At 34.9% G+C, this 15671-nt stretch overlaps 1 protein-coding gene across 4 annotated transcripts in view; it reads left to right on the forward strand.

Annotated features, from left to right (window-relative positions):
* LOC131439592 (uncharacterized protein CG3556) overlaps window positions 1-10351 on the forward strand; it is a 43856-nt gene extending 33505 nt beyond the window's left edge. For all 4 annotated transcript variants that reach the window (XM_058610798.1, XM_058610796.1, XM_058610795.1 and 1 more), the window contains one exon: window positions 429-10351. In XM_058610798.1, the coding sequence (XP_058466781.1) occupies window positions 429-490 (62 nt within the window). In that variant the 3' untranslated portion in view covers window positions 491-10351. The remainder of the gene's footprint in view (window positions 1-428) is intronic.
* Window positions 10352-15671: the final 5320 nt, after the last annotated feature.

Genomic DNA, 15671 nt, shown 5'->3' on the forward strand with positions numbered 1-15671 from the left:
TTTTTTCCAGCAAAGAATTAGAACAAATGATGTAGTCAAAGTAGTGATATCTCTTCAATGAATGAACTGGACTTCATTACTGAAAATACATACGTTCATATTTTTTGTTAACATCATTTGTCTAAAACTCATATAATTATCATCCGACCGCTTTCTATAACCCAAGGAGGACGGGTGTACAATTAATCTTTCGCACATCGCCGCTTTCTAGGTTGAAATATTAAATTTGTTTATTCTCATACGTATCTTATTCAAGAAAGACAACACAATTTAGAAACACAGAAGCATATTTTTGTATTTTTATCTTTCAACTTCGCCTTGGAACAAAGCTCGACAGTAATTAAACTCGAACTAGTTTAACTTTTCATGTTTATTATCCTTTTTCTTTCTTCCAAACTACGGTTTCCTTCGTCGCTGTACAACTTTAGGTGTGGACGAGCTTCTAGTCGAGGACGGCGAGCATTACCTCTACTGGTATAAAAAACTTTAAAGCGCTGTCTCAAAGCTTGCCGGAAGCGGTACCACCTCCGGACTGGTCCACATGGAACTATATATTTATCCCGAAGCAACAAAAATGCAAAGAAAGTGCTAGGGCGGATGTATTCTTAATTACAAAAAAACGGAAATTCTCTATTCAGGGAGACTAAAAGTAGCATGCTTGCAAAAAATGCTGAATGAACAAGGCAGAAGAAACAATGGTATTAGGGAACACAGTTGAGATATGCTTGAGCGATAAAAAGAGTGAATGAAAAGCGAAAACCATCGTTAACGGTCCAGTAGAAAATATTTCTTAAACACCAGCTTTCTACAACAAAGCAGACAGGCGTATGCATTTAAATATATGAGGAGAGAGGTTAAATTCCAATCCTACTACTCGATAACTAAAAGAAAGCTGATGATGCCATACGACATAATGAGAGAGGGGTGATAATTATTTAAAACAAATTTTTAACACGCTCATAACCATCAAGAGTTACGGTACTTTTGCTCAGACCTAGAAGCAAACGTTAAGTGCTAAGCTTCTATTTCCGTTCGTCGCCCATAGACAACTACGAACAATTAATCAATAAAAGGCTCAAATTTAAAACTTTCCGAGTTGTATGTATACGAACATAAACGTCATAAAAGTTCAAAATGCAATAATATCAGATATTGAACAGAAATGTCCAAGTCTAATTATAACTGATCAATCAACATCAATTGAATCGAACTTACAACTCATAATAACCTATGATGCAGATTTTGTTTTATCAAATCTCCTAAATATATTTTTGCTGCGATAACATAATCTAAAATGATCTTCAGGAAGCCTCAAACAAAATTGCTGTATTTCGAATTTAATATTCTTAGAACACTCAACATATTGCCCTGCACGTATTGTTTTTCGTTGTTAGGCTTTAATCATTATACTTCAAATATGAATTATGAAATTTCTGTTTCATAAAAGAACTGACTATTTTTAGGCAAGCAGACTATATAAAGAATAGTCTTATTTATCTACAGTTCTGTATAAAATGTTCAAAACGACGTATGTAACAATGAGAGATTCTCTTTGTTTACTATCTCTTTTGATTATTACGGCACTCCTAGCAATCCTCTCCAATTATTTACCGATAATAATAGCGGCCCTTACACGATCATTAAAAGTGTCATTACTAAGTAATGACACTTCTGCTCAAACGCTCGTCATTACTGCATTACTGTACATCATTACTTTTTAGCATTACACGTTCATTATTAACACTCCAAATACCAAGCCTCAAAAAAAGTTGGAACGGTAACTTTGAGCTGTCATAGCTCAGCTGTTTTTCAACGAATCTCAATAAATTTTACACCCTCGAATTTTGTGAAGTTCGTAGATTGATTCCAAAACTTTGTAGCAGACGATTGGTAAAGGAAAACCAATGAAAATTTGATTTTTTCCGTTCCAAGTTTTTTTCACGCGCCTAATATGCCCTATCTGCTTTCCAATTTTCTTTCCTTGGGCAAAAACGTCGCATAGAAAATATTGAATACTTCAACCTTACTGCATCATAACTTTGTTGTTAGTCAATCGATATTCAAAATTTGTTCACCATTGGAAAGGTACTACTTCCACAAATAAAATGCACTGAAAAAAACTAAAAATACGGTTGTCTACCCAAAGTTATAATGAAAACTGTAGATAGATGACCTAAGAAAAGATGAGACTTTTTACAATGATCGTAAATATCTCGAAATTCAAAGCGATGACCCATATATTTTTACACATCATTCGATTGCTAGTGCTACCAGGTACAATTTTCGCTCAACTACCATTCCTGCACAATCATGAGAAAACATTAAAAAATCGATGAATTTTTAAATATATATGAATTTTTCATTTTTTTTTTCACATGTTTGTATATAACTCAAAAATTAAAGCGATGACATGTACATTTTTTTGATTCAGAATATTGGAATCATTACCAGAAACAATGTATTGATGATCAAAATTATATATCCGTTCAAAGAATCTCAAGAAATTTGGTACAAATACAGAGAATTTCTATTATTGGGAAAATTTTGCCAAAAAAAAACAAATCAAAACTTTGAAATTTTATGACATATATTTTTTTATTATTTTAGTTGGGAATTTATTATGAACAAACAAAAAACTGAAACTTGGATTTCACTGAAAATCTTAAAAATTTTGGTAAATATACCCAAACTCTAAAAATAATAATGTTTTTGTATTGGACAAACGATCTAAACAATTTTTATGCACAACCCAAACGGAATTGTTAACTACTAAAAATAGTTTTTTTTTTGTTTTAGGTTTTCCGTAAAATCTCAAAAAATCGGTAGAAGATCGGAAATTTCAAAATTTCTGATATATATTGCGTTCCAACGTTTCTGCAAATCAAAGTGAAAATATTGGAATCCGTTTTGATTTTATCTGTTTCAAAGAGACGTAGAATTTGTTGCTATTAATAAAATAAATTTTGTGACAACACGAAAATTTTAAATTATTTCAATGGCTTTGTACAATAAGAAATAGAACGTAAAAATATATGAATTTCATATACTAATCCATGGCAAAAGAAACCAACGACAATTAAAAACAAATTATTGCTTGATTTTTGTTTTACAAGCAATTAAGAACAAAAACATATATCTTAAATTTTCCGCTATCCTAAACAACATCAATTATAATCGATAGAATATTAAAATTTAAATATCACAAACTTAGAATTTTTTTCGAAATGTATGGAATTCGAAAATTATTTGAATTTTCTATAAGTAAACAATTCAGAAAAAGTAGAATTCTGAATTTAGCACAAAAAAATCACACGAAATTGAGTAAAACTTGTTCATATCCACCTCATTGTGTAATGATGCCTTTCTCATATCTCTCTTATTCTCATATAAAAAATGTATTCTTCAAACAGTTTTGTTTGATTTTTTAAAAACATGAAAGCTAGTGCATGAACTAGTGTAACCTACAAATTGAAACAGTTCTCAAATCGGTTAGGCCATCTTTCTCAGTGAAGTGAGTTCCACTATTTCAGGCACTTATGAAACTGGAATCGCCCCGAATATTAGCTTTGCAGCAGCCTTTGCAATTAGCACCAACCAACTAATCTATTTGCAGCTTACAGTTGTCTTCGTCTCGAAAAACAACCTCTTCGTTTGAATGCTTTTTACTGAATGAAACCATGCACCTATGTTATCAGAACTAATTGGCTCAAGTGGCATGTTCCCCTAGTTATTTGGAGATTCGTGCCTTGCGTAGCTTCTCATCAACTTCCTGATGGGAAGGGAAGGATAAAAGGAACATGGAAGGGAATTGAGAATTGGGTGAGGTGGGAAAACAGCACAAAACATAAAAAAATAAGTCGTCCTGCATCCCCGAAAGGATGCTGAACGATCTGCAGGTGCCAAAATGCACGGTTGATAAAACCTCCAACCACCGAGAGGCGTTAGAGATTTTACAAAAGCGACACCATTCTGCATTCTCCGAAGAATGCAGAACGATTTCTTCCCGAATATGCACTTGAATTAATTTGACACTTTAGAAGACAAAAATACCTTGTTTTCATATATAGCTAATAAATTACTTACATGATACGAATATTTTTCAATGAAAAAACCCAATGTTTGAACATAATTTTAAAAAAATAAAAAAATATTTCCTCCGCCTTTTTTTATAAACATGCTCGAAAATATTTTCTGTCAAATACAAGAAACGCATTTTTTTCGTTTGCCTAAATGTTAGATATAGCAGTTTAAAAATAACCTGTTTTTGAACTAGTTTTGCTCATAACTTCGATTCAGAAAACGCTACCTGAATATGCCAGTCATTAAAAAATTGGTTTTAACAAACTCTAAAAGATGTTCAAAGATACCTATACGAAAAGAGAAAAATATAAATGCTAGAGCAAAAAATCTGATTTTTTGAGGAACACCCTAAGTTGCTCTTTAAAAATCACTGTAACACTAAAACCGTTGCAGATACTACTATGGTGTCCTCAGCAAAGCTGCTCGATATAAGTTTATCTACGATTTAGCCGAGAAATGCAGTCTATCTATGCAGTCTATGCAGTCTATAGTCTCTATCTACATCCGAAAAAAAATAAGTTTTGGATCACCTTAATAATAAGAGCCACCCTAATACCATGTACATCGACATAAGGCTTATCTTCACTGATCATTTGTTTTGAAGACATCATAGCTCTATAGTATAAGGTTAAGCCACAAATGTTTTTGTCCCCCTAAATTGTGAATCCGGACCACTGTGCAATGCAATTTAACTCGGAAATTTTAAAATTTCCGATCTTTTACCTATTTTTTGAGATTCTGCGGCAAACCCACAACAAAATCAGAATTTTAGTAGTTATCAAATGCGTTCGGGTTGTGCATAAAAATTGTTTAGATCGTTTGTCCAATATAAAAAAGAGTTTTAGGTTATTTACTAAAAATTTTAAAATTTTCAGTGAAATCCAAGTTTCAGTTTTTTTTTTGTAAATTTTGTTTATAATGAATTTTCAACTAAAATAATAAAAAAATATTTGTCATAAAATTTCAAAGTTTTGATTTCATGTTGTTTGGCAAATTTTTCCCAATAACACAAATTCTCTGTATTTGTACCAAATTTCTTGAGATTCTTTGAACGGATATATAATTTTGATCATCAATACATTGTTTTTGGTAATGATTTCAATATTTCGAATCAAAAAAATGTACATGTCATCGCTTTAATTTTTGAGTTATATACAAACATGTGAAAAAAAATGAAAAATTCAGATATATTTAAAAATTCATCGATTGTTTAATGTTTCCTTTTGATTGTGCAGGAATGGTAATTGAGCGAAAATTGTAGCTGGTATCACTAGCAATCGAATGATGTATAAAAATATATAGGTCATCGCTTTAAATTTCGAGATATTTACGATCATTGTAAAAAGTCTCATCTTTTCTTAGGTCACTTATCTACAGTTCTCATTATAACTTTGGGTAGACAACCCTATTTTACGTTTTTTTCAGTGCATTTTATTTCTGGAACTATTACCTTTCCAATGGTGAACAAATTTTGAAGATCGGTTGACTAACAACAAAGTTATGACTCGGTAAAGTTGAAGTTCTCAATATCCGATTCGCGATACAGGTGCCGCATGAATGCAGATAGGGCACGTTTTGAGCTCGAAAAAAAACTTGGAACGGAAAAACCTGATTTTCATTAGTTTTTCCTAAAAGATTGCCAATAATGATATACTTAAAATAATCTACAAACTTCACAAAATTCGAGGGTGAAAAATTTATCGAAATTGGTCAAGTAACAACTGAGCTATGATAGCTCAAAGTTACCGTTCCAACTTTTTTTGAGGCTTGGTGCTTCGCGTAACTTTTTTAGGCTTGGTATTAGGAGTGTTAATGATGAGCATTTGTAACTACTCCAGCAATAGCAATAGCAATATTTTTATTTTCGTTTAGCTGAAAATAAATTTGATTTGCCATTGAAACGTTAAGGTTAATGAAATATTAACAATTTAAATCTACACTTTGTCATTTTTTTCGCGTATAGCTCTAAAGATATTCAGCACTTCCACAAAAAAAATAAGAAGAAGAAATACTGTTGGTAATGATGGAAAATCCGGAATTCCATCATTACTCGTGTCATTACTGAACTCGTAGACCTTACACGATCATTAAAAGTGCCATTACTTTTTAGTAATGACACTTTTAATGATCGTGTAAGGGCCGCTAATAACTAAAGCTATCATCTTTTAGCCTGCTCTGAAGAAATTACCGAAAAAAGCAGGAATATTTCGCAATAATCAAAAGAGAAAGTAAGCAAAGAGAATCTCTCATTGTTACATACACAGAATGAAAAGATGAAACTTACACGACATGTAAACCAATAGTACTATTAAATAAACATCAGTTGAAACGAAAATCCGATTTAAAACCATGATTGATGTAAAATTACATTGAAATGCATTTACTTTTTCATTGAATAAGACTGTATATTTACAAATCGCTTAGTTTTGTAATGTAACTTTCCATTCAATTACCTGCTCCAAATATGTGCATGAAAATAAATGTAAATTCACAAAATATTTTTATCTGTGTACGTCGTTTTGAACATTTTATACAGAGTTGACATTTCATGCCTCAGATTGCCAGACTTTGCACTTGATATTTTGTTATCACTCGCTTCAGATTCAAAATTTATTCAATTGTGAAGATTTATGATTACATGGACGATGAAAAATATGCGAGTAAATTCTATGTGTCATGTTTGTACGTCAGTGACCATACTAAGGTAACGGTACGCCCATTCATCTCGGCTCCACCAATCATCTCATATTACAAAATACTTGGTTAGAGGGAGATCGGCTATCTCTGTTCGATGCATTGGCTCAAAGGGTAAGATGAAAATTGGTTCATTTACTTCTTCGCGTCGCTATATTAACAGAATTACACATTTGTCTAATTTTATAACTGCAATGGTCAATCCGTTTTAAAGATAAACTGGAAATTTTAAATCCAGAATGAAAACGAAATACGTCTATCACGACACCAGTGGATAGGTGTTTTTAATACCTATCAATCGTCACTGAAACCAAGTGTGTAGGACAACTGAATCAAAAGTGATTGGCCATTTATTACATACAGATAAGCGCATTATTACAAAACCCTTAAAATTGAATATCTCAGAAACGTTGCGTTGCGACGAAATGTTATTTGGATTTTTCTTGTTTTTGCCTTCTCTATTAACCCTTAAGAGTCGGAAAACTTAAGGGGGAACATCCTATACAGTTGGACATAATGTTTGTGGTATATTCTGTGCGAGCTATTCTTATTATGGATGTTTGGAATCGATTTGAAATGCAAGATGGCGTCTTCCGATTTATCAATATGTCTTCAAAAACTTGTATGTTACTAACCTGTAAAATGTATTTTCGGAACGAATTTGGTTATAGAAAAGGTTGTTTGGAGTCGGTTAAATATAAAATATGTTGACTTCCGGGTTTTCGACACTGACTGACAAACGCCATTTAGTGCGAAAATTTTCAACTACTGTTTCACTATTCCACTAACTTGAGCTCTTAAACATTCTTTCCGTGAATACCGACATTCTATATCATCAGGTTTTAGATAAGCATAATCTTCTGTCTATCATAAACCAGTGCCGATCGGTGGGTGAGTTCTTAACTAATATGTCAGTGGTAATATGACATCCTAAACCACTTTCAAGAAGACTAAACCGTTATAAATCTTTTAGGTATTGATAATCACATCGATATCAAAAAAATATTCCTCATCTTATAGTGCCATTCCGAATGAATACTTCCACCTTTAGGAAAACTTTAAGTCTTTAGAAACTTGTTTGAAAGACGCATTCTTGCAAGCGCTAAACTTTTCTTAATACCTACTTCACATTTAAAAAATGAATTACTTCAAGCTCTTTTCAGAGCGCTGGTGGAGTTTTTCCCAACTAATTACATATCGAACGGATTTTGCCTCGTCTCCATATCATCTGTGCGTACCGGAATAAGAGCAAAGATTAGTGCATTTGGCGATATATTGAGTGTTCCGATATATCGTATTATTCGTAGGTACGAAAAAGAAAGACGGCACATAATAATTTTCCAAGCAACTTGAACTGACATTCGGTTATGTGAAACCTACGTCTAATAGTATTTCCAATTATGTATGTCTTTTGATTTTTGGATATGTTTTACAATACAGTGAAATTTACTTACATCATAAATGGTGCTTCTAAATCCTAGTAGACACAATAAACAGACACCCAAAGGAACGATCGATGTATCCGTTCGAAATTTATTGCTTTCATCAGCATTCATCCCTATTTACGCAACAATTTTGTATGGAAGCTACATAATTGCATATTTAGAATTGTGTCCATCAAGAGTCTGGTCGTTACATTTTTTAAATATGATAAAAGTATGAAATAATGAATGTTCGGAACAATCTCTCTGTAATAAGTTGAATTACCAATACATAATTGAAACAGTTTTCAGTATGGTAGCTTGAATTAAATTTGAAACAGGTTTCAAAAACCAATACACAAGAGCTCATAAGCGATTGTTGGGCTACTCAAAGCATCTCTATAGGCGAATTGCTACTTGATGATCACTTTGTCAAATAACCCATTTTTAACCTAACATACGATGTAATGCTTTGAGAAGAGATAGCTAAGCTCGTTTTAATTAATGGGTTTAAATGGGTAATAGTCAGATTATGGGATAAAAAATAAGATAAACGAGTTAAAATGAATATGGGTACTCTACATTGTGGAACATATCTGAAAATCAACTGCCGAAGCTGTTGGCAGATAAACCAAGAGGCGTGTTTTTATCTAAATAACCACATTCAAATTACTATCAAACATTACTGATGTATTCAGAAAGGTGTTCTATATTATTAGCATGCAAAAATAGTATGGCTCTAGATCAATCATCATCATAGATGCATCATAAACAATTGGCAAAGTATAAATTGTTGATTTTTTCCAAGACCGTTTTTGTTCGTTTGGGACCACTGTGTATCGATTGATTTTTTACAACATAAAATGTACACCGAATGCAGTATTTTAAATGTCATCTTTTAATAAGATAAACTCGAATGTTCTTACAAACAAAACCATTCTCGACTGTCACTGATTGAAAAAAGTGAATTGAAAAATAAATAAATGTACACATTCTGATAACAGTTACACTGTGATTGAAGGAAATTTATTTTTAAGCATCAATGAAGACAATAATGTATGCATTGCATAAATACAACAAGAAGGGCATTGAGTGATCACATAGGTGAAAAAATAAATACAATTCAGATTTTGAGTGCAAATGGTACTCACAATGTATTCAGTTCAAACAACCATTAAACAACATGGAAGCAGGAGACGTTGGACAAGATTAATGTATCGTTTCGAAATATTTGGCACTTTAATTAAATGAGTTCAACAACCTGTAATAAATCTTGTGCGAAATCAGATAGAATTGACCAAACTTGTCATTGAAATCGATATTTTTTACACTTTGTAGATCTTCTAAGCATAGCTCAATGTACGCAATGTTATGCTAACCACTTATCATGTTTATTTTAGCAATATTGAATAACTATGATGCTCCGTAACGTCTTATTTAGTAGTAGTACATATGAAGTCATTAGCTTTTACCAGTTAAAGTTAGTTGTTCCTATTCAGCTGTTATTGTTCATAATACTAAAAATCTTCCGATCAATTGCCTATTCAGTTACATACTTTCAACTGTGTTTCTCCAGTTAACTGATTGCATGGAACAATTAGGTCCACTATGCTGTGCTAACTGGCAATGAGCAAAAAATTCTCAATACAGACAACTTCTGCGAACTCATTCGCCCGACGAAGCAATAATAGCTTTGGAAACCACCCCTACATTCTTTTACTTTTTTTATTAAGATACTCTAATGATAACTTACTTATTAAGCAGAAGGACATAATAAATTGTATTTTCTTATTCAATATTTGTATAAGTTTTTTTTGAACGGTATTGATCTTCGAACTAATTATGTAATTTACGTGCGTTAAGTTGGAAAGTACAATTATTTGTAAAGAAGTATATATACATTGCACACAAAACGCAAATATTTTATCTTTATAATAGAAAATAATAAAAATATTACTCGTGGATCAAATAACTGAAAACGGAATAATTTGTTTCATGATGCATTGCTCGTTTTACAGTATGCGTATGGTAAAGTAGTTGTCACGATAACACATAAATATTTATCAGATGGATTGATTATTCATGACGGTTATATACAAACACAATACATGAAACATAGCTTAGAATATTGAAATAAACAAATGATATCAAACATACCTGATTTTGGTTTATTGGAAGCCGAATATTTCTGCTTATTAACAAAAATAAACATTTTCCAAAAACTAATTCTCGCTTTTGTCTTTATATGTTAAATAACACTACACTAGTTAACCCATTTTTTCAATAACTGTGTCCTTCTTTGCGGTCGCATCATAAAAAATTAAAAGGATACACTAATGTCATTTTCGCTTGAGAAAACTGAAACTGACCCAGCGTACTTTCATCAGACTCCCTTCAAACATACCGTGGGAAACTGGGTCATGTTTGGTATCAACCGAAAGCGACATAAGAAACGATTTCGAAGTCTGTTGAAACGACTGGGTCATACACCACAACTGAAACAAATCCCCAAACTTTCGGTTTGTCAATATTTTCCAATGAAACAATATTCTGAAATTTCACGTAGTAAATTGTGCCATTGTTGTAGGACATATTGTTTATCTGTTGCGAGACACACCACTGAGTTGTTGAGGGAGAATTTGTTACAAAATAAAATAAAATTATCTGTGCTTATCGTTTTATTTTTATCTTATCAACAAAAACATAATTCTCTCAACATTAACGATCTAATCTCATTTCTTAAGAATAAATATATACATTTTTTTAAGTTTTTTTAAGACTAGCGTTTTCTAATATACTAATACTAACATCACGTTAGCCGGGATATCATTTGGAACGCTGAGTTCTTCAGGAGATTAGATTCAGATTATTCGTATTTATTATGCATGTTCCTCTGGTAGTTAGAGATTTGTATTTTGCCGTTGCTTCTCATCGTATTTCAGATTTAAAGAATTTAATTAAAAAACATGAAAAGGGCTTGATTTGTGAGCAAGAAGAGAAAATTGTACATAATAAGTTGAAATAAATCGATCCGAGCCCCTGAAAGTGCGTATAATCGCTCTTGTCCGGTAACGTTTCATGGCGGTAAACCAGACAAGTGTTAAAACAAGCATAGAAATGAGGGAGTGAATGTTACTGAAATCTGAAAATGAAATTGAATCGTTTTTCCAGATTGACTTGAAGAATAATCCAAAGATTTATTATTAGAGCAAACATGTTTACTATTCCGGGCTATTCTTTTTTTGGTAGATTACAATTCTTCCAAAGGAATCATTTTCTCTTCTAATATCCTGCAATGGCGGTTTCGTCATTTCACCGGAAGTCGTTTCTCCGAATGGGTCACTTTTCCGCAAGTTATTTAACCTAAAGCAAATCCGCCGATAGTTTGTTTTTTTTTGTACAGTGGTTTTCAGCGGGACATAGGATGCGAAGGAATCGCCGCAGAATAGCGAAATAATGAGCGTCAGAATCACAGGTGCCAAATTGCAGATATCAAAATTGCGTTGGGCTTCTTGTTTGTTTTGTTTGTTTTATAAAATTTAACATTCACAATTTTTTTACGGTAGTTTATTTTTATAGCTAATATTGACAATGTTTCGAGAAAAACACGAGGTTTTGAAGACAAAGACATCGATTAATACAAAGTATAATTGTTTAATTATTCTGGTTATAGAAATATTGCCATTTGACGGTCAATTTAAAAAAATATTTTTTTGGGTTGGTGTCTCGAAGGGGTTGAATCGATGCGAATAACAGTTTCGCTATCTTTGCGGCATTTTGTCATCTCGGCATCTTGTCGCATCGCAATCTTAGTTGACCGCCAGTGAAAATTACAATAAAATAAGCACACTTAAATTTTATTTCCGAGGCTCGACGAAAATGTACACTGAAAATCATTTTAGTTATTTTTTTAAGAGAAATCACGCATTGTAGAGCTCTTCTATAAGCGACCCAAGATTTGGTCGTTATCAACTCAAACTTTGACTTGATCGTGAAAAATGGGTAGCGTGCTTTGTTATGGTATAACACTTTGCGTAAACTTACATTTATCTAAATATTGATGTCATCACTCGTTACCTAAAATTGGAGAGATGCACTTCAGTTGATTTTGGGTAGCTTTTGACCAAAAATTAGGTAGCGGCTGGTAAGAGTGTAGCTGATATTGGCACTACTACACACTTAACTTCGTTCGGTAATTTTTGCTGCTTTGGACGAGTTTTGAACTGCCGAACTACCGAACATTCTCATTCTACTGATATATCAACACTAATTAACATTTGTTGATAGCTTCAACAACAGCTGTACTGTACTTGTACTATGAGCAAGGTTGTTCCGAAAAAAAATCAAAACAAAAAACGCGCGTAGCTGAGAAACTGCGAGAATCTCTGAAAAAACAGCGCGAATCTCTAAACAAAAAACTAGCGATATTCGAGCGAAACTCAGTACTGAATTGCGCAAAATTAACATGAAACAACAAAAATTCATTCATAAATTAAATTACTTTCATAAATCATACAACAAAAGTTTTACTGCTAGTTTGAAACCCTGAATATCGAATAAAATAAAAACTTTATCGTCCACTGTACAGCCTCTTTTTGTTGAGACAGACTGGCTGTAGAATTTTGTTCCAAAAGATTTTTATACGTTTAGCTTGAAATTCCGAAAACCAATGATTCCAACAGCCTCAAACCTTCGCAATTAGGTAACACATGAAGAATTGGAATTATTTTATTCATAGTTTTTCTTTTATCGAGCACATCATGACAGAGATAATCGCATTTGAAATTCTAAATCCACTTCAGTTCGCTCCGAACACTCTTCCCGATCGGTTGTGATTATTCACTTTTGTGCGGAAGTTTGTCTTCTCTGACCGCCCGAATAAAAAATATTGTAGAAAAACAATACGATTTGCTGTTACAAAACCTGCCACAATTTTGCTTTGACCATTGAAAAATATTTGAATATATTGTTATACACTATTCAATCAATTGTGAACATGCTTTTTACAATAGAAATTTACAAATGCGGGCTTTGAAAAAGACTCCCATTGACCATCACTCCAGAGATACCAAGGCGCAAGAATTTCGCCGCTTCAGAAATCTCTCGAGAGAAACTATCCACAAAGCCAAAGAAAACAGTTGGAATAACTTTTTCGACGGCATCTCAGCAGACTCTTCCACAGCCGAAATGTGGAGGAGAATAAATGCACTAAGAGGGAAACGCAGATACAAGGGTTTTTTCCTAGAAGTGAACGGCAGGTATACTTCCAACCATACTGACATCGCCGACCATAGGTCGGTACTTTAAATCCTTGTCGGATGATACGGCGCTACCAGTGGCGTTCTAAAACTCTCTTCGGAACGTCCAGCGCTCTCCTGTGTCAATTCCACCTGGAACCGACGAAGTATGGAACAAACCTTTTTCCGCGGAGGAGCTCAACTTTGCTCTATGTTCCGCAAAGGGCAAGTCGACTGGCCCGGATAGTATCGATTATGAAATGCTCCGGCATCTTCCGCCATTAGGTCGACAAGCGCTTCTTAATTTCTACAAGGTCTGGTTCACCGGGACTATCCCAGTCAGCGGGAAAACAGCACACACGGTACCCATTCCCAAAGAGTGCGCGGACTCACACTTCGCAAACAATTTCCGACTCATCAGGCTCCTCTCGTGTTCTGGCAAAATACTCGAGAGGCTAGTTAATCAACACCTCGTCTCGTTTCTCGAAGAGCGTGGATTACTAGACAACAGTCAATTTGGCTTTCGTCAAGGAAAGGGAACCGGAACTTATCTCGCTTCAATCAGTAACACAATTCATGAAGAAATCAACAAAGGTTTTCACGTAGATGCCCTATCTGTAGACCTAACCAAAGCTTACAATATAGTTAACCGAGAAGGGTTCCTTAGACAATTGGTTAGCTGGGGCATTGATAGACGAATAGACGCCTTTCTGCAAGACTTCCTATCTAATAGGAGCTTTCAAGTTTGCATAGGATATGGATAAATACCTGGACCTAGACCGTCTCATCACGATCGGCTCGGTTAAAGTCACGTTTAAGAATTACCTTCGTATCCTGGGCGTTAACTTCGACCGAAACCTAAATTTCTCGAACCACTTCATCCAGGTTAAAAAAGACTGCGAATCGCGTCTTAATCTCATCCGAACCATTTGTTCAGGACATCCCAACTGGAACCGCTACCAGGGGATAAATACCACCAAAGCTCTTATCTGGAGCAGAATTTATTTATGTCATAGAGGCGACGGCTATAGGTAGAGGTAATCTATTGAAACTTCTAGCCCCCATCTATAACAGAGCCATCAAACTAGCCTCAAATCTCCTTCCAGGTACATCATCAACGGCGGCGTGCGTAGAGGCCGGACAATTACCATTTCAGTGGATCGCATCCTTGGTCATTGTACGCAGGGCAATGGGATACCTGGAGAGAACATCCGGAAAGGACTGTTTCTTACAGCAAGAAGCGAAGTTTTTATTCCATAGTTTTACCGGACAGAAACTCCCAAAACTGGCTAGCCTACATCGGGTTTGGAGAAGACCATGGTATCTGCCAGCCACACCCAACACCGCAATTTCATTGGCACTCTCTATTGGAGCCAAGAATAGTCCAGCCGCAGCCAGAAGCAGCTTCCAACAGATCTCCTCCGACAGGTTTAGAGGTTTCGCCTCCTACTTTACCGACGGATCACGAACCGAAACTAGTACCGGGCTCGGTGTATACGGACCAAATATTTCCATCCATCGAAGCCTGCATCCTTTCGTGCTCAGTGTTCTCGGCGGAAGCCACAGCCATTTTCGAATGCCTTAATGTTCTTCCCCCGGGATCCAAGGCTGTGATCTTCTCGGACTCTCTGGCAGTTACCTCTACCTTAGAAGTGGGAAGATCCAGACACACCTTTATCCAGGCGATCCAGACCTACTGTGATAGAAATGTCACAATTTGTTGAATCCCTGGGCATAGTGGGACCCCGGACAACGAAGAAGCTGACAGGCTGGCGGCAATGGGGAGGAGCAGCCGGACTTCCGGATTAAGCTCACAGACCACTTCGTCATGCACTGGCGAGCATCCGGGAGCGGCCTCCTCCCTGAAATCAAGGGAGTTTTGTCCAGATGGACAGATCGTACTGACCGCCGAGAACAACGAGTTCTATCTCGGCTGCGAACGGGTCACACTCGTTTGACACACCAACACCATATCTCTAGAGAACCCCGTCCGATGTGCTCTACATGCAACTATCCGTTAACCGTGGAGCACATACTGACCTTTTGTTCCGAGCTACAAACTCTCCGAGCCCAGCACAACATCAGCAACTCAATAAGAGATATTCTGTCCAATGACCACGCAGCCGAGAATAAAGTAATCCTTTTCCTCAAAGATGCCAACATTTTCCAAACCCTATGATAATTACCAAGCAATGGGCTCCCAGGGCCTGCCAAACCTTATTGTCACATACAAACCCTA

Source organism: Malaya genurostris, chromosome 3 (assembly GCF_030247185.1).
Source record: "Malaya genurostris strain Urasoe2022 chromosome 3, Malgen_1.1, whole genome shotgun sequence".
NCBI classification, from domain to species: domain Eukaryota; kingdom Metazoa; phylum Arthropoda; class Insecta; order Diptera; family Culicidae; genus Malaya; species Malaya genurostris.